At 39.3% G+C, this 19,565-nt stretch overlaps 1 protein-coding gene across 1 annotated transcript; it reads right to left on the bottom strand.

The window, feature by feature from the left end:
• Positions 1 to 751: 751 nt before the first annotated feature.
• Positions 752 to 11,060, bottom strand: LOC134644304 (lactase/phlorizin hydrolase-like). The gene is made up of 16 exons (XM_063497213.1): positions 10,448 to 11,060; positions 10,109 to 10,179; positions 8,117 to 8,194; positions 7,928 to 8,021; positions 7,012 to 7,096; positions 6,226 to 6,904; positions 5,482 to 6,130; positions 3,846 to 5,384; positions 3,466 to 3,734; positions 3,075 to 3,365; positions 2,733 to 2,931; positions 2,052 to 2,254; positions 1,862 to 1,968; positions 1,463 to 1,594; positions 1,138 to 1,361; positions 752 to 978 (listed from the first exon to the last, which is right to left on the bottom strand). The coding sequence occupies exons 1-16, from the start codon at positions 11,058 to 11,060 to the stop codon at positions 752 to 754; spliced, it is 5,460 nt and encodes a 1,819-aa protein (XP_063353283.1).
• Between the last annotated feature and the right edge of the window lie 8,505 nt (positions 11,061 to 19,565).

Genomic DNA, 19,565 nt, shown 5'->3' with positions numbered 1-19,565 from the left:
TTCAAATACGAGGCTTATTATGCATCCTATACTATAACTGGAAAATTGTTTTTTTATTACAAAAATCACTTTTATTTTTTGAGTACAGGATAAAATGACACTTTTAATAATCTTGTTGGATTCTCAAGTGTTCATGTTGCAGCAGTGGTCAAGCAAATGATACATGATGTACAAGGATTTAATAACTGACTAAATCATGACAAAATTACAATTTTAGTTATAAGACATCTTACACATACTATGTCTGATGAGCCTAGGAGTTCAAGTATTGTTCAGTTTTTAAGGGTCTGCAATCAAATACTGTTTACAGGGGGCTACACTGCACATCATCTTATTGGCAGTTACAGTTTTCACTCCATTCGATACTGCCCCATGTTCACTATTCTTGGACTTTTTTTTTTCATCTTAAAGAAGAAAACAGAAACACAAATCATCCCTACTACTGCAACAGTCATGTGGTGTAAAGTCCAGTCTCAGCACCATTGGTAGAGGGATCCAGACCAAGGAATTTCACGCTGTTAATGTTGACTGGTGGTGCAGCTGTTGGTGCAGAGAGACAGTGAAAACAATGCTGTCATATTGTTTGTGAACATTTGCAGATAGTAACTGTAAATCCAACCTTTATTTTAACTGTTGCATGGCTTAGGAAATAGACTAACCTGCTGAAAAGATATTTATTTGAACATTTAATTTAAAGGTCTATCATTCAAAGTAGGAATCTGAGCAAATCTTTTATCACTTTACCTTCAGACTATGGGTTCAGGCACTCATGCCCTGATTCAGGGTCGGGGAATCCATTGCACTTAATCATTTTGGTGTAGAAGTTAACAGAGCTCTTGGGCACTCGAGGAAGATTAGGGTCTGTGCGATTAACGTAGAACAGACCAAATCTCTCTGAGAAGCCAGCAGTCCACTCTAGGTTGTCCATAAGTGACCACGCTGTGTAACCACGCACATCCACACCGTCAAGCAAGTAAGCTGTGAAGAGAAAATAAGTGCCTTCATATGCCTAAAATTCTTCTTTCTTTTAGAGAAAGAGCAGAACAATTTTTAAGCATCCATATTACACACAAAACATTACTTTCCCCTCCAGGACACTTGTGGCTTTAGATTTCATATAAGGAGAAGCTTTGATACCTTTCAACACCTCATTGATGTATTGGTCATAGTAGTAGATCCTGTGAACATCATTTAGATCAACAGTCCCCTGCTCTGAAACTCCATTCTCAGTGATTATAATTGGTGGATTTCCATATTCATTCTTAATGAAGTTCAGCAATCTGCGGATACCAAATGGTGCGATCTTTAGCCAGGAGGAGCCTGTATCCAGCCAGGTACGATCAGAAACTGCCACCACACCCCTGCAGGGGACAAAGTTAAAAGAAGTACAGAATAAAAAAGTGAAGCTGTTCAGAAGAAGTAGTCCCAGAAGACATTTATTTTTCAAATGTTAACTTCTTACTTATCTGCCTCAATGCTTGGAGCATCTCCGTGGTCCACAGGGAATGCCAGCACAGATGTGTAATGGTTGAGTCCAAAGAAGTCATGAGTGCCCTTAATTCTCTTAATCTCCTCTGGAGTGAACTCAGGCAACCTGGAGAATTGAAGTAAAACCAGACTTACTTACTAATTTTAGTAGACTTTAAGTATATGAGTTAAATTATTCTACTATAAAGTTGTTTAGAAAATCAAATACAAAATTTTAAATATTTAATAACAGCATTTTGATGGATGCTCAATCATCCAGATAAGGAAATCCCAAAAAGTTGATTCTGTTCATATGGAAGTAGTGTTTTCAGTAGGAGAAATGTTTTGTGAACAGAATTAGCTTTTTGTGATTTAATAATAGCCTTCGTAATACCGAGACTGTGGTAGACCAGCAGCTAGACTTCGGTCACGTATTCTTTTCTTCATAATTTCACTGTAGTCACCATTAAATATGGGATGGGCAAACCAGCCTAGGTAGAACTGCACAGAGAGAAACATAATAGTCATTTGAAACTAACTGCTGTCAATTTTTCCTTTATCAAATCTGAGAAGAATTGGCATACCTCCACCACACGCCTTGCAGCGTCATAGTCCTCCTGCCTATAAGGATTCCTGGGTTCAGACCAGTCAGAGTTGACCGTGATGGAGATTATGCCATTCTGTTTGGCCCTGTACTTGTCATTGTAGAGATGCCAGGCCTCAGCATGGGCTTTAAGCAGGTTGTGACCAACAATGTAGGGCAGAGTGTCTGGACCTGAACTGATCCCTGGTGATAAAAAAAAAAAAAACAGAGCATATAGGCAGCAAATGTGTCATGTTTGTTTGCTTTTTTTCACTATGGTTTAGAAATTTGAAGAACTGCTATAAAGATTACAGCTTGTTTCAAAACAGTCAGATATTTACCTTCACAACAATTTAACATTTTTTCTTTAACACTATATCACTCTGTAGCACTTATAGAACTTGGTTAATACCAATGTAGTATTAGATGCAAAGCATTACTTAAACCAGGGGTGTCCAACTCCAGGCCTCAAAAGCCCGTGTCCTGCAGGTTTTAGATGTGTCCTTGATCTAACCCAGCTGATTTAAATGGCTAAATGACTTCCTCAACATGTCTTGAAGTCCTCCAGAGGCCTGGTAACGAACTAATCATTTGTTTCCGGTGTGTTCCAGGGTGATATCTAAATCTTGCAGGACACCGGCCCTTGAGACCTGGAGTCGGAGATTCCTGACTTAAACCATACCTGGGGCAAAGCTTCCAAAGCCATATCCATGGTTGGCTGTCATGATCGGTTCATTAAAGGTGATCCAAATTTTCACCTTGTCACCAAGACGGTCAAACATGAGGTCAGCATAGTCCGTGAAAAGCTTAATAAAGTTCTCATTCAAAAAGCCTCCATAATCCTCTATAGCTTGCGGCAGATCCCAGTGGTACAGAGTAACCTGAAGGGGAAAGGAAAGGAAAGGAAAGGAAGGGAAAGGAAAGGAAAGGAAAGGAAAGGAAAGGAAAGGAAAATAACTATCTTACTAAATCTAATACATGTATCTTTTATGGCACACAGGGAAATTAATACAATTATACATACCTGTGGCTGGATATTTGCAGCATGCAGTGCGTCCAAAAGTCTTTGGTAGTACTTGATTCCAGCCTCGTTAATGTTATTAATGGTGCCATCAGGAAGGACTCTCGACCAGGATAAGGAGAAACGATAATGGCTTACTTTCAGCTGCTTTAATATCGCAACATCCTCTTCTATTTTATTGTAACTGTCACAGGCTATGTCCCCATTGTCATCATTTAATATTTTGGTAGGACTGTGAGCGAACTTGTCCCAGATGCTTAGACCTTTTCCATCTGCCCTCCATCCTCCTTCAATCTGGACACAATAAATGTAAAACAATAATTTAAAGAGATGAAAACAAGGGAAGCAAGACAGTATTGAGTAAAAGTAAAATTGCAGTAAAAGTATAAGTTACTTGGTACGATGCTGAAGCAGTACTCCACATGAAATCCTCTCGGAAGTGACCATAAAGCATCTGCTCATCATCTGGCAAGGGGAAACCATTATCCTTTATGATGTTGTAATAGTAATGAGCTGAGTACTTTGGTGTTCTTGGACGATCTGGGTTTGTGAAGTCCACGTGGTGCAGACCAAATAGAAATTTGTACCCATACAGCCACTCAAAAGAATCCATAAAAGCTGTTGCTGTGTATCCTTGCAACCGCACACCATCAACGTCATAGGCTGTAATGTAAACACGAATGCAAACACATACATACAAAATAGATGAACAACCAGTCATAGCAGTTGTGGCAAATGTTGAATAGCTTCTGAAATATTCTTATATTACTGCACCTTTGAGAGCCTCATCGATATAGGTCTTATAAAACATTACTCTTTCAAAGTCATCCCATTCTACTGCTGCTCCATTCTCAGTAATGTAAATCTCTGGATCACCATACTCCTCCTTGATCCAGTTGAGGAGTCTCCTCAAGCCCCAGGCCACAGCTTTTTGGTTAGGAATGGCTGTAGTTGGTGAACTGGGTTCCTCTGCTTCTCTCATGTCTCGGTCCCATTCATAGGAGTGAGGTTGAAGCGCAGCTGTAAAATAGCTCACTACCCTTGTAGTGTAATGATTTACACAGAATACATCAGCGGTTCCCTTGATGGAGTTCTTTTCTTCTTCAGTAAAGGAAGGAAGTCTTGACTGTGGAAGACCTTGGATTTCACTTTTGTTCCCAACTTGCCACTTCAGTGCATCAGGATAGTCACCATTCTTAAAAATAGGATGTGCAAACCATCCCAGTTGGAACTGCATCGCCCGGTCAGCAGTCGCCACTTCACGGACTATGTTGACATCAGCAGGTTCAAACCAATCAGCGTTGAGGGCAATGGAAATTAGACCACCCTGGGACTGACGATACTTGTCATCATATGTATGGTAGGCCTTGGCATGAGCTTTAATGAGGTTGTGTGCAACTATGTATGGTCTATATCCTGGGTCCACAACATTTGGTGGCATATTTCCAAGTCCATATCCAGACCATGCAATTGTCTGAGGCTGGTTAATGGTTATCCAGAATTTCACTCTGTCACCAAAAGTAGCAAAGCAGAAGTCGCAATAGTCATTAAAAAAGTCAATCATCTCTGCATTTTCCCAGCCATTGACCTTTTGCAAAGCTTCAGGAAGGTCCCAGTGGTACAGTGTTACCATGGGTTCGATATTGTACGCTATAAGACCATCAATGAGTCTGTTGTAGTAGTCAACGCCTTTCTGGTTGAGGGACTTACGTGTGCCATCAGGAAAGATCCTGGACCAGGACAAAGAGAATCTGTATGACTTCACCCTCAGAGCCCGCAGCATGTAGAGATCTTCATTAAGTCTGCTGTAACTGTCACAGGCTACATTGCCATTTGCGTTATCAGGAATAGTGTTAGTTGTCTGAGTGAATGTATCCCATATACTAGGACCTTTGCCATCAGCATTCCAGCCACCTTCAATTTGGTAGGCCGAAGAAGAAATTCCCCAACTGAAGCCTTCAGGAAAAGTGCCATAATGGTACATTTGTCTATCAAAGTTTGACTGTGAAGAGAATTTCTCCCAAACTACCTTTGCCTGAGATGGAACTTCTGAGGGTGGTAAGGCAGCTAAACGTCGAGTTAATGGCCTTTCTGCAGCTTTAAACTTCTTACTTTTTTGTGAACTGAAACCGTTTTGCTCGATAATCTCAGCGTACAAATATGCAGATTGCTTTGGGGTCCTTGGTCTGGATCCCACTTCAAAGTTGACATAGTGAAGACCAAATCTTTGGCTGTAGCCTTGGTTTGCCTCAAATCCATCCATGAGTGACTGCACTGTGAATCGCTGCACATCCACTCCATCTGTGAGTGTTGCTACAAAATGAACATACAAAAACAAAATTAATATTTTAATTATTTTAACTCTCTCTAAAAATAATGACTTCAGATCACAAAAATCCCCAACACTAACCTTTCAGGGCCTCATTGATGTAACTTCTCATGTAGTCCGTTCTGCTGGTGTCAGTGAGACTGTCAACACTGTAATCTGTTGGCATCCCATTTCCTGTTATGTATATAGGCACTTTGTTAACATTCAGGTATTCTGTTGAAATGTAGTTTAGGAGCCTTCTAAGTCCCCAAGGAACAGGATAGATCCAGTCAGAAGCTGTGGAACTCCATGTGGGGTCCACAGTTGCATGGAAGTCACCAACACCGTCGGGACCAGGGGTGCACCCACCATTACTGTTGCTGACCAGCCGAGAAGTATAGTGATTTAAACCAAAAAAGTCAGCAGTACCAAGTATCCTCTGGCTCTCTGTGGGAGTGAAAACTGGGAGCTTTGCTGGTACAGAGTCAGGGCATGCTTTTTTCTTCTGTTCCACCTGATCTTTGAGTATTGCAGGATAATCTCCGTCTACAAATATGGGATGTGCAAACCAGCCCAGCATAAACTGCAGGTAACGGTCTGCAGCTGCTACGTCTTCAGGTTTGGCAGGGTCACTGGGCTCAGCCCAGTCAGAGTTCAAGGCAATGCCCACTTTTCCTCCTTGTGTTTTCCTGTAATTGTCATTATAGACATGCCAGGCCTCAGCATGGGACTTGAGAATATTGTGAGTGACCTGATAATGCAAAATCAAATGTTAAGTACATTAGTGCAATGATAACACTTATACTAAAGTGTGTAATTGCAGTATTGTAATAACATCACTCTCACCTGATAGGAAGATTCCACATAGTCCTTTACTCCTGGGGCATGCACACCAGTACCATACCCGGCATGGCTCACTACCCAGGGACTATTGAATGTGTTCCAGATCTTGACTCTGTCTCCAAACCTGGAGAAGCAGAAGTCTGCATAGTCTTTGAAGGCCTCTACAATGGAGGGATTGGTCCATCCACCATAATTCTGGAGTGCTTGAGGCAGATCCCAGTGGTACAGAGTGACAATGGGTTGTATGCCAGATGCAATGAGAGCATTTATCAGCTGGTCATAGTATTGAGCTCCTTTTTCTGATTGGCTCTGTCGGTACCCTGTGGGGAAAATACGGGCCCAAGAGATGGAAAACTGGTAGGTGTTGACCTGAAGACCTCGCAGAAGGTAGACATCATAATCTACCTTACGGTAACTGTCACAAGCTAGGTCAGCTGTCTGATTTGCAAAGGCCAAGCCCTCATGACCAAACCGGTCCCAAATAGTCTCTCCTTTCCCGCCTTCTGACCAGCCACCTTCAACTTTAAAGGATACGCTGGAGGAGGCCCACTGGAAGCCAGAGGGGAATGATTCCTGAAGGAAAAGATCTCGTTCTGCTGTGGTCTGGGACTTAAATTTATCCCACACAGTCTGATAACTGTTTCTTAACCCTGTCATCCTGGTGTGGTGTGAAATGCCAGGACTTTTGGAAAGAGAGAGACATGAAAAATATAAGCAAATTTTTAATCAAATAAGAAAAAAAAAAAAAACAGAATTCCAGTACATATAAATCAGAAAATGAACTCTTACTTGACCAGAGCATCTTCCGTGTTCAGCTTGCCTAACATGTCCTTCATGTCACATCCCACAATATTCAGGCCATTCTCCATCAAGCCTGTGTTGTGTTCAAGAAATATGAATTGTTTTATGATTGATGATAAATAACTTATCTTTAAAAATATATTACTCTTAAAATAAAATTTTCTATATTTAATCAGTTTATTTGTGATTTTCGCAATACTTCGGTTAGTTTATGTAAGGAATTTTATTTAACTAAATCTAGAAATAATCCTCTTTAATTATAAATAAAAACCCACTTGCTGTTTCTTTGACACACCAGGGCTCTATTAGCTGTTTTAGTAACAATATGTATTCACTGTTACTGAAAAATAGTGAGCACAAGTCGTAAGCAAAAGCTAAGTCTACAGGTGCCTTATATAACATCACTGGCCCATAACAAGAAGATTCCATGACACGATAACACTCCCAAAATCTAGAACTTTATCTTAATGTATTCTGTTTGGTTAACAACACCAGAGGATTTGCCCAGATGTTGTGGCCTTTGGTTTTTCTTTATTCTGCCATCCCGTAATATCTTCAGATAGCTGTTTTACAACGCCATTTTTTGACAGGATGTACACTGTACACATTATTAAGTGATGTTATATTCACAGAAACATTTAACATTAAATGTATGAAGTATACATATTCATTTGGTATGTTCTTGGTAACTGGTTTATTAGGCACCATGAGTACGAATTTCATGTAGACAAAAACACAAATCTCTACTAAGACAGCCACTGGAAAGTCGTATTGTTTCTTTTATATATACAGCTGCACATTCATAAAATGAGGTATTGTTCTCATGTCTATTATGGGAAATTAGTTTTAATTAATTATTAATATCTTATATTTGCATAGTCAAAAAGCTGTAATAAAAATGTACCATTCAGGAAATCTCCAAGAAGCTGGTAATCATTGGGAGAACAATCATGAGCACTCATCTTGTAAATCAGGATAGGCAAGTTCTTGCTCAAAATCTACAACATAAAATGAAACATATGTAGCTTTGCTGTATCAACAAAATGTTAAATGCAACATTTAAAAAAAATCCATCCTATTACAGTTACTGTACCTGTAAGTTCCTCAGTTCATTTTTAAACTCTGAAGAGATGGCACAGTTGTAGTCAATGTGCACTGACAAGAAATCCATCTGTTCAAAACAGGAGATACACAACATCAGGTCGTCACACGTCATTCTGAGATGGGACATAATGAGAAGAGACTTAATGTGAAATGTATTATAGTAAACCTTTCCTTTTTTTTTTACACGACTGAATGTAATGCTCCATTTTTGTAGGAAATTGTTGTTTTTAACATTTTTGAACCATTATATCATCATTTTTTATATATTTTAAGGTGATTAGGGGGACTTATGTTGCCATTTTCATCCTTTAAATAAATACAAATACAAATCAATCATCTTTGAAACAAACAAAAAAAGTATATAATTATGTGACCATTTAAAATCCATATAGCAGCAATCAGTAGTTCCAGGTTTGGTGACAATGATTCCAATTTCCTTTGGGAATGATTAACCTCAGGTATGTTAGTGCTGCTGTTCTTGTTACTTTCTTGTCACTAGAGTGTGTGGTGTAAAGAGGTGTTGAATGCCTTCAACAAAACCAAAATTAAAAATAAATTAAAAATTGGATAATAATTACAAATTTAACTACAGATTTAACAATTTATTTATTAAATTTAATAATTATTATAATTGTTAATAATTATTTGATTGGTTAGAAATAGTTTAATAAAAAAGAAAAATCGTCTACAAGAAACAAATATGATTTCACAACAGCCAGTTAATGTGCACATTATGCATAATTTTGACTCTAAGTGGCATACAGTTTTAATTTTCAGTTTTAAAATGGAAAAAATGTTTTGTCCTCGAGGGACCCCGAGGGTTTTGTTCTCGAGGGATCCTTGAGGGACCCCCCCATGTGGGGTCCCTCAAGGATCTATTCTGGGCCCAGTACTCTTTTCCCATTACATGCTCCCATTAGGCTCTATTTTCAAGAAACATGGAATCTCATTTCACTGTTATGCCAGTGATTCTCAAATTTACTTTGCTCTTAAAAAGAATTCTACGGACTCTCTAAAAGTTTTGCTAGACTGCCTTGATGACATTAAATTGTGGTTTGCATTAAAAAAAAAAATGTAAACATTTGGACCTTCTGACCCTCGCTTTTCTCTTAAGGTTGACCTTGGTCCTCTGGAAAAGTCCAGAAATCCCTTTGCAGAGAATCTGGGAGTGTTCTTTGATAGCAGCTTTTTATTTGAGAAACAAATAAATTCTGTTGTAAAAGCCAGCTTTTTCCAGCTCAGGGTCCTTGCAAAAACTAAGAACATTTTGTCATATGCTGACTTCGAGAAAGTGATACATGCATTTATTTCATCCAGGCTTGACTACTGTAACAGTCTTTATTTTGGTATCAGCCAGGCTCTGCTCTCTTGTCTTGAGCTAGTTCAGAATGCTGCAGCCCGACTCTTGACAGGCACTCATGAACATGACCATATTTCCCTAGTCTTGGCTCATTTACACTGGCTTCCAGTATGTTGTAGAATTGAATTTAAGATTTTATTGCTTGTTTTTAAATCTCTAAATGGATTAGCTCCGTCATACCTCTCTGATCTGTTAACTAAAAATACTCCAAATAGAATTCTCAGGTCAGCTGATATCTTGCTTCTAGTTGACCCCAGAAGCAGGCTAAAAAACAGAGGAGACCGGGCTGTTATGATTGCTGCGCCCAAACTTTGGAACAGTCTGCCTCTTGAAGTTAGGATCTCTCCAACACTTGACATTTTTAAAACTCGTTTGAAAACACATTTTTACTCTCTAGCTCTAGACTCTTTTGTTTTGTTCTTTGTGTGTGTTTGATCTGTGTTGGTTTTAAATGTGCTTATAAATACATTGATAGATTGATTAACTGATTATTGCCAAAATAATATTAAACAGAGAAAACATTATTAGGATCCTAAATAAAAATCATGCAAGGAGGTGAAATTCTGACTATACATATATTATTGTATAGATTATGTATAGATAAAAGAAAAAAAAACTTACACTTGTTGAAGCTTTAATGTGGGAGAGAGAAGCCACATCCTTAGTTCTCAGTCCCAGTGACAGACGTCTGCCTGTAAATATGCAAGCATGAAAGGCTCTTTTACTATTGGGAACAGCTGAACATGTGCTGAATGATTTTATCAACCTCACTTGGTTATAAAATATGATTTATTTTTACAGGTTATTTCTCAAGACTCTTGCTTATAAACAATACTTTAAGTAAACTCAATGCTCAGAGAAATACAAAAAAGTATTCACCACAGAATAATTCTGAAAGCATAAATTTAGTGACGTCACTTTTGTCTTTAATCTTCACTTTTTCCTGTTGATTTGACTCACCCTTGTCAGGAAAGTGTTGATGGTACATCTGGTAAATGTTCTTGTTGAGTTGAAGGATGTTCTGCAGAAAACTGGGAGCATGTGCAGGCTGCCCGTCATGCCAAACACCATCCAGTGTCACCCATGAGTGTGCAAGTGCTGCAAACTCTTGGAAGGCAAACTCTGCATACTGCTGAAACATCTGTGCCAGCTCCTGGCTCTCCCAGCCTCCATACCTTGATTGCAGAGACTCTGGAACTGTCCATCCATGAAGGATGACCAGAGGCTGAAGACCTGCTTCCAGCAGCTGTTTCAGCAGGGTCTGGTAACATCTAACCACAGCCTGCTGGGGCTGGCTGGGGTGGCCTGTAGGAAGAAGTTGAGCCCATGACAGCGGTACTTTGAAGTGGGTCACCCCTCTGCTCTGCAGGTACTCAAAGTACTGCTTAGAGCCAGGAGGAACGGGATGACTGCAGTCAAAGGCATCATTTATGCTTCTGTCTGAGCTTCTGACCACCTGCTTTGTCAGAGGCCCTGCAAGAAGCATGAAGTCCTCCCTTCCATTCACCTCACTGCTCTGACAACTACAGAGACAAAAAATGTACAGACAAAAGACCCACAACAACTTCTTCATTGTGGCTCAAAAACAGAACAACTGATATTTTTCGAGTGTAGCCGAGCTATTTAACAGCAATAGTTTTCCTTTTTATTACATTGTTACATAATTATTATTATTGGCATCTAGTTATCACAAGTGTTTTATTGTAGCTTTGAGATATAGCCAGGTAGACTCTGGACTCTAGAGATAACAACTTCCCCATCTTCTGTTCTTGAGCTCTGATATACTTTTCATTGCTGTAGAATCATATCTTAGTCATTAATTTTACTACTCCTATCCTAGGTGCTTAATTTTAGTCTTTTAACTCTTTTATTTACTTTTCACTTATGTTGGTTTGTTTTTATGTTTAACATAGTTAACATCTTACTGTCTAAGTGTTGCAAAGGTGTTGAAAGATTATGTTGTTATAATTATTACCACTTTTATTATTGTTATCTGTGAAGCCTTTTTATGTGCAACAAGGTATCAAAAAGATTTATTTGATACAAGTTTAGTTTTGACATGTATTCATTTATTTGTATTAATAGTAGGGAAATCCTACCAGTGACTGGACAAAGCTGGACTGAAAGACAGCACAGAGGCACTAATCATGGCAGCACAGTAGCAAGCCCTAAGCACAAGATCAGTAGATGCTGGGGTCTACCACACCAGGCAAGACCCCAGGTTCAGGCTGTGTAAAGAAGACGCTGAGACAATCTAGCACATAACAGCAGGGTGCAAGAGTCAGGACATACATGGAAGGCCATAACCAAGTGGCCGACATAGTAAACAGCAACATCTATACCGAGTATGGCCTGGAAGTCTCGATGTCAAATGAGTGGTTGAGAATTACCAACCAAATTAATATCCTGTGGGACTTCCAGATACAAACAAACTGGTGATGGCTAACCAACTGGACATAGCAGTAACTACCATATTTTTCGCACTATAAGGCACACTTAAAATACTTTTATTTTCTCAAAAATTGACAGTGCGCCTTATAATCGGTACGCTTTATGTATGAATTCTGGTTGTGCTTACTGACCTCAAACTGATTTTATGTGATACACAGCGCTCAAAAAATGTTTTAGTACGACTTTGGTAAGCTACGAAGCCGCACCGCTTGATGGATTGTCGGAGCAGTACGGTTACAGTAGTCAGGAGCCTCACGGACTTGGAGTAATCAAGTCCCAAAGTCAAACAAACACTGTGGCATCACTGAGAGTTAAAAACTGTCTAAATTACTTCATCTTTAATAAAATGATCAGCGTTGCTGCTTTACCAGGTGTAACAATAAAGTTTAAATCCAGGCATCCATGAAAACAGAATTTATTACATTTATTGGAGTTAAAAGTTAGCAGGAAGTTAGCTTTAGCTTTAGTTTCCAACTAAACATGACATACCATGTTCTGACGGGGAGATTTCTGAAAAGTTTAAAACGTACAGCTCTGCTATCACTTCCATCATAAATAAAGACAGAAAACTAAACAGCAGTGATGTTTGCAGCGTTACTGAAGTTGGACTAGCTGGTATATAATGATGTGCTACGTGATCGCTAGCGACACGGCTGTATTAGCATAACATAAACACAGTGAAGCTGGAGGATGAATGCCAACTTTTTTCAACTCGATTAAAGTTACTGTGACGGTTCCCAGTGGTTAGGGTTGAGGGCATGGCAGGATGCTGTAAACAGACCAAACTTTAGTCAGGAGAACAACTGAGATAATCCATCCATAATACATATATGGTAAATGGTAAATGGTCTGTATTTGTATAGCGCTTTACCAGTCCCTAAGGAGCCCAAAGCGCTTTAGACATCCAGTCATCCACCCATTCACACACTGGTGATGGCAAGCTACATTGTAGCCACAGCCACCCTGGGGCACACTGGCAGAGGCGAAGCTGCCGGACACTGGCGCCACCAGGCCCTCTGTCCACCAGTAGGCAACGGGTGAAGTGTCTTGCCCAAGGACACAATGACCGAGACTGTCCAAGCCAGGGCTCGAACCAGCAACCTTCCGATTACAAGCCAACCTCCCAACACCAACATTATGTAGGAAAAGGTATATGGTAACAGGTATTGATTTGTAAATTTGATTTGTAAATAACTTACCATGAATACATTTTGCTTTTTATATATAATGCATTTTGAGGTGGACTTGACAGTAAGGCAGATGTGAAATGTAAAAGTAATATCAGAGGTCAAATGTGACATAATATTTTTGCGCAAACTATAATGTGAGATTTAGACATTTGACCCTGAATTGTTTCTTTGTCATGCTGCAATTGGTTGAGGCTGCTGGGGTCTGAGTGTTTCGTCTAAACTATGTGTTTATACAGCACTCTGCATTTAATCCTTAGTCATTATTAATCTCTGGCTCGCTTCCACAGTATGTCTTTGTCCTGCCTTGCTCCCATCACCCCCGACCACTCACAGCAGATAAGCCTGGTTGTGCTGCAGGTTACTTTGTGCTTGGAGGAAGTTTTTCCTTCCCACTGTGATCAAAGCCACTCTGTGAACTGATGAGACAAAACTTTTTGGAAGGTGTGTGCCCCATCACATCTGGCATCAATGTAACACAGCATTTCTGAAAATGAACATCATACCAGTAGTGAAATATGGTGGTGGTAGTGTGATGTTCTGGGGCTGTCTTCCTGCCTCAGGGCCTGTAAGACTTGCAGGTCTTAAATGAAACCATGAATTCTGCTGTCTACCAAAAAATCCTGAAGGAGAATGTCCGGCCAGATGTTTGTAACCTCAAGCTGAAGAGCACTTGGGTTCTGCAGAAGCACAATGATTGAGAACACGGCAGCAAGTCCACCTATTGTCACGACTCAGGTGCGGACACCACTCAGAGACGCAGGGCCCAAGAGCAAAGTAAACTTTATTACAGTAATCGAAAGGAAACACTAAATGTATAAGGATGCAAAACACATCAAACACATCCACTATGAACTAAGAGTGAGCGACTTAGGCGAGGAAAGATTTTAAACTGAACTTCTATAAAAAACACTGTGAGTGAGCATTCAGCTGCAATGCTATGGGAATTATCACCACTTCTTCTTCGAAGGCACTATGAATGAAAACACACTATTATTCTGTGGGGACACATTCCTACGCTTCATTGACACACTGTGAAAGAGACTTCAGACTCTAACAGGCTAAAGAACATGAGCTGAAAGCGAGGCACTGGTTAATCACTAGGTTAACTGGGTGGTGAGGTCCGTGATGGAGGCTTGGGGCTGTCGTGGACCAAAGAAGGGAACCCAACACCAGAGCAGGAACCATGAGACGTAGCCAGAGAGGAATTACGAGGCAAAAAATTCAAAGTCACTGTAATGAGGGAGACAGGTGTTAGGAGGTGTTCCATCCGTTACTCCTGTGCGTAAATGGTGAAATGTAACCGGTCTTACTTTTGTGCAGGAGGACATGAGGCGTGGAGGGGATAAGTGATCCCGGTGCAAAAACAGTTGAGTCCAGATAATAACTCCATTAATATCTGAGGCCGGGCAGGTGGGCAGGCAGGTAAAGAGGTGCGGAGGATCTGCGAGTTGACCAGCGGATTAAGCGGCAGGTGTCGCAGTGGGGAGCAGCGACATCCAGTGGATTACTGTGAGGACAGAAAATAACGTTAGCACAGGAATAACTATGACTAGGTTTCTTCATTGATTCTAGAAGCCTTCACCAATGTGAGTTAGCAGATGTTCTGGTGGTGAGTGCTTGAGAACGCTGATCATAAAAAGCCTGCAGCCTAATTACTCGCAGGTGTAGCGATGACAAGGATATACGGCGACTCCACCCCTAGGCATGCCGGTGATTGAGTGCTGGAACTCAATCACTGGCACGCAGAAGAGTTCCAGCACTCACCCAGACCATGACACCTATGACCCGAATCCCTGACCTGAGTCCAATTACGACAATTCTGCAAAGCTGAGTGGGCCAAAATTCCTCCACAGTGCTGTAAAAGACTCATTGACAGGTATCGCAAACATTTCTGTGCAGATGTTGCTGCCAAGGGTGGCCCAACCAGTTATTAGGTTTAGGGGCCAATTACATTTTCACACAGGGCCAGGTTTGGATTTTTTCCCTTAATCATAAAACCTTAATTTAGAAGCAGCATTTTGTGTTTCATTGTGTTATCTTTGTCTAATATTTACATTTGTTTCATTATCTGGAACATTTAAATGTGACAAACATACAAAAAAATAAGAAATCAGGAAGGAGCAAAAACTTTTTACGCCACTGTAAAAAAATTTGAAGTGATTCTGAATTGTATCCGCCTAATTTTTTCTAAATGTTGCAAATACACACAAAGACAGTGGAATTTTAAGCAGAGTTTTAAAGATAAAATACATTTTATGAAAGTTTGACCTTATGGGACATTAAAGAAGTGATCAGAGGCCTAAAGTACCATGATATTTAGAATTCCCATTGTGATGGCCAAACCCATGGACACACTCTAAAGTTGGTAACTCTTGTGTACAGTGGTCACTCGTTTATCACGGGAGTTGCGTTCTATAAATAACCCGCGATAAGCGAAATCCACGAAGTAGCCAACTTTATTTTTTACAATTATTATAGATGTTTTAAGGCTGTAAAACCCCTCACTACACACTTTATACACTTTTCTCAGACAGGCATGGACATTTTCACACTTTTCTCTCTTGTTTAAACACTCTCAAAGTTCAAACCTTAGAAAGAAAAATAAGTCCAGTATTATAGAATGAAACCAAAGGCACCCGCAGGTGATGATGTTTCGTCGAAAATGTTGTGTTTACTGGGGAGAAAACTTACAAACATACAGTATAGAACTTCAGAGTCTGATAGTGATCGAAGATTTATGTAAATTTGACAACGCATTCTGTACTGTACACGACTGAGACGCGGCACGAGATTGATTGACAATGGTCTACAGCCAATCAGGATGCAGAACACAATGCGCTATTAAAAAACAAAAAAGCAAAGAAAGAAAGAAAGAAAAACATGCAAAATTGCACACACAAAAAAAAAAATCTGCGAAACAGCAAGACCACAGAAGGTGACCTGCGATATAGCTGTCAGTGGCTGCAGTGTGGGTGAGGAAAGGAGGACCCAAACGCTGGACTCGCAGGTAGGTGAAGGCTGGTGTTTATCGCAGACGGAGTGAATGAACAGAACAAAAGCAGGAAATGGCTGGCTGAATGACTGAGTGACTGAGTGAAGGAACTGAGCATAGATGACAACCTAACAGTGACAATGACACGACAAAGAACTGATGTAAACTGAGGGTTTAAATACAGGGACTGATGAGGATGATAATGAGAGACCGGTGAGTACACAGCTGAACACAATGAAACCGGAAATGGAACATGAGGAAAACAAACAGTGAACACGAACTGAAAATATTGGGTGAACACCCAGGAACCCTGACAGTAGCAAGGGACCACTGTATTTTTATTTCTTCATTTGAACACAGTAACACACTTTAGTTTCCAATAAGTTTATTGATTGGTTTCAGTACATTTGTTCTATTTGTAAGGGCGCACATTTTGTTTACTTATATATTCATACCAATTCGTTTCTTATTCGTGGTTTGGTTTGTGACTAATCGTTGTTTCTTTTACCTACTTCTTACCTGCTATGAACCCTATGAACCTGCTATTCAAAGGGTTTCAACTCAGTCCATCACGCCCATATATAATTTACTTTATGCATATATGTTGTCAATACAAACAATGGCAGTAAGAAACACAGCTTTTAATTGTTCTATATAGAATTAATATCACTTTGACCTTCAGAGCAACCTGGTGATTTTGAGAGGCCAACAGTCAAATGTGGAATGATACTTTAAATCTTTATACAGTAGTTTCTACATATTGACAAAACACCAAAGTTATAAAGCTTTTTGACCAGTTTTGACCAATAAAACATTAATTTGGCCTTTAAGTCCTTGATGCATGCAAGCCAAATTTTAACTCTACACCGCTACAAAGGAATTATTGCAAATTTTCAGAGCTCTTGTGTTTGCAGACAGAAAGACACATACAAACGCAAATGCTACCAAAACGTAACCTCCATGTTGGAGGAGGAGGTTAATAGACCTCAAATAACTATTACAAAGATCTGATCAGACTGAAACTGAACATTTACTTTCTTAATGTCAAATATAAGATAATTACATAATGTAACTAATGTAATCTTGCCATGATGTGCTCCAGATCAATTGAACTTTGATCCACACGTATGAAATTATATCACTTTTTGTTATATAAAAAAGTAATCATCATAAATGCCTAATCTGTACGGCTCAAATCAAAAGGCGACACCCTCACCCTAATCAATAAGATTCAGTTTATTGAACAGGGTTGACAAAAGAATGACTGAGAGATTTGAAACGACCTTGAGATTACAAGATTAACAAAACAATAAAGCAAAACAACATGTCTTAATTATTCCTTACGTGTTTCACTTTTTGATTTGAATGTCCTAAAGTTTAGAATAACTTAGTATCAAACTGTCTTTGTTTGAGCCAAAACTTAGATGTACAAATCATTACATATCTTTCACACATTGAAATCAACAGAAATGTTTAAATATGAATATCTTTAAAAATGTTATATTTCTTTATATTTCACTATAATGTAATATAAATAAAGCATGTAGAATACTTCACATTCACAAGTAATGCATTTTTCAATCAACTTTCAGGTTGAAATGAGCAAACACATGTTGCAAAAATGAAAATATCAGTACATAGTCTAAGCAATTCTGGAGTTTCTATATATTCGCTAAAAAAGGTGAGCTTCAGGCCTTTTTTTCTACACATTGTTATAACGATTCCAGTTTGAAATGATGAAATAATTTTGTTAAATGCATGCATGTTTTGCCTCCAACTAAATTTTAACCTGAATTAACTGACTTTTGCAGGGCAGCACATCTCAAAATCATGGGTAGGTAAAGTAGGTGTTGAAAATGAAAAATGTGCACATATTTAACCAAACTATTTTCATAGATATCATTTGATCACCTCCTGGAAATTCCTACATTTGGTACTATGCGTGTTAATGAAAATAACATTTTCTTCACTTTTGTAACTAAGAATTTATTCTTAAAACTATTCTGTCTCATTAGCATTATTATGAAATGTAGTTATATACTATTCAGAAATTGTTAGGTATAGGGTTAGGTTGGTCCCTACCCAGCACCCTACACCTGTGACAAAGACAGGTAGAGCTGTGTATGTTTTATTTATTTAGGTTTTTTTTTTCATCATAGACACTAAAACATAGATACTGTTAAATTTGTAAGCGTAGTTATTTATTATCACCATAATTGTATTGGGTGTTACACGAGATTTCCTTTATCTTCTTTTGTTGTCTTTGTGTGACATTTATTTCATGTTCAGAAATGATCACCCTGCTTTGTGAGATTATATCTTTCATGAACACCTGTCCCAAGGTCATGATGAGGAGTGTAGGTTATTCAAGCAGGAGAAAGAATATTGTAGAAAACTATTTTTGTTTGTGTATATCTCAGTCTCTCTGAGTGTATTTCAATCTGTGTGGAGATTTGTGTGAGCCTATTGAAAAGTGTCATCAGATCTCTATGTGTAGTATTAACTATATTTCAGTTCAATTACATTTTATTTATACAGCACCAAATCACAACAACAGTCACCTCAAAGTGCTTTATATTATAAGGTAGACCCTACAGTCATACATACAGAGAAAAACCCAACAATCATATGACCCCCTATGAGCAAGTAGTTTGGCGACAGTGGGAAGAAAAACTCCCTTTTAGCAGGAAGAAACCTCCAGCAGAACCAGGCTCAGGGAGGAGCGGGGCCATGTGCTGCAACCAGTTGGGGTAAGAGAAGGAAGACAGAACAAAAGACATTCTGTGGAAGAGAGCCAGAGATGAATAACAAGTATGATTGAATGCAGATTGAATGCAGAGAGGTTTATTAACACATAGTGAGTGAGAAAGGTGACTGAAGTAGAAATACTCAATGCATCATGGGAATCCCCCAGCAGACTACATGTATTGCAGCATAAATGAGGTTTCAGGGTCACCTGATTCACCCCTAACTATATGCTTTAGCAAAAAGGAACGTTTTTGAACTGTGAGTCATACAACACTACTCAAGTCAAGTGGCTTTTATTGTCATTTTAACCATGTACAGTGGTACGGTACAGAGTGAAATGAGACAATGTTCCTCTGAGACCCTGCTTAAAGTGCAATGTGCAAAAATTGCAAAAAAAACGAGACAAGACAGTGCAACACTAGACAGAATAGGACGATACAGACACAAGACAGTTGATTGGAAATGTGCAAAATACTGGGTATTGTGCAAAGTAACTTGGTGTCTGGAGGTGTGTGTGTGCGTCTGTGTGTGTGAGTGAGAGAGATGCTGCAGATAAGTGCTTGGTAGTGATGTGCATGAAGGTGTGTGTTTGTGTGTATGTGTGTGTGTCATTCCAGTCACTGAGTGCTCAGGACTCTGACAGCTTGGGGGAAGAAACTGTTCCGCAGTGAGGGCCCAGATGCTCCGTTACCTCTTT

The sequence above is a fragment of the Pelmatolapia mariae genome, linkage group LG16_19 (genome assembly GCF_036321145.2).
Source record: "Pelmatolapia mariae isolate MD_Pm_ZW linkage group LG16_19, Pm_UMD_F_2, whole genome shotgun sequence".
Taxonomy (NCBI): domain Eukaryota; kingdom Metazoa; phylum Chordata; class Actinopteri; order Cichliformes; family Cichlidae; genus Pelmatolapia; species Pelmatolapia mariae.
This window is presented reverse-complemented; position numbering and strand designations above follow the sequence as displayed.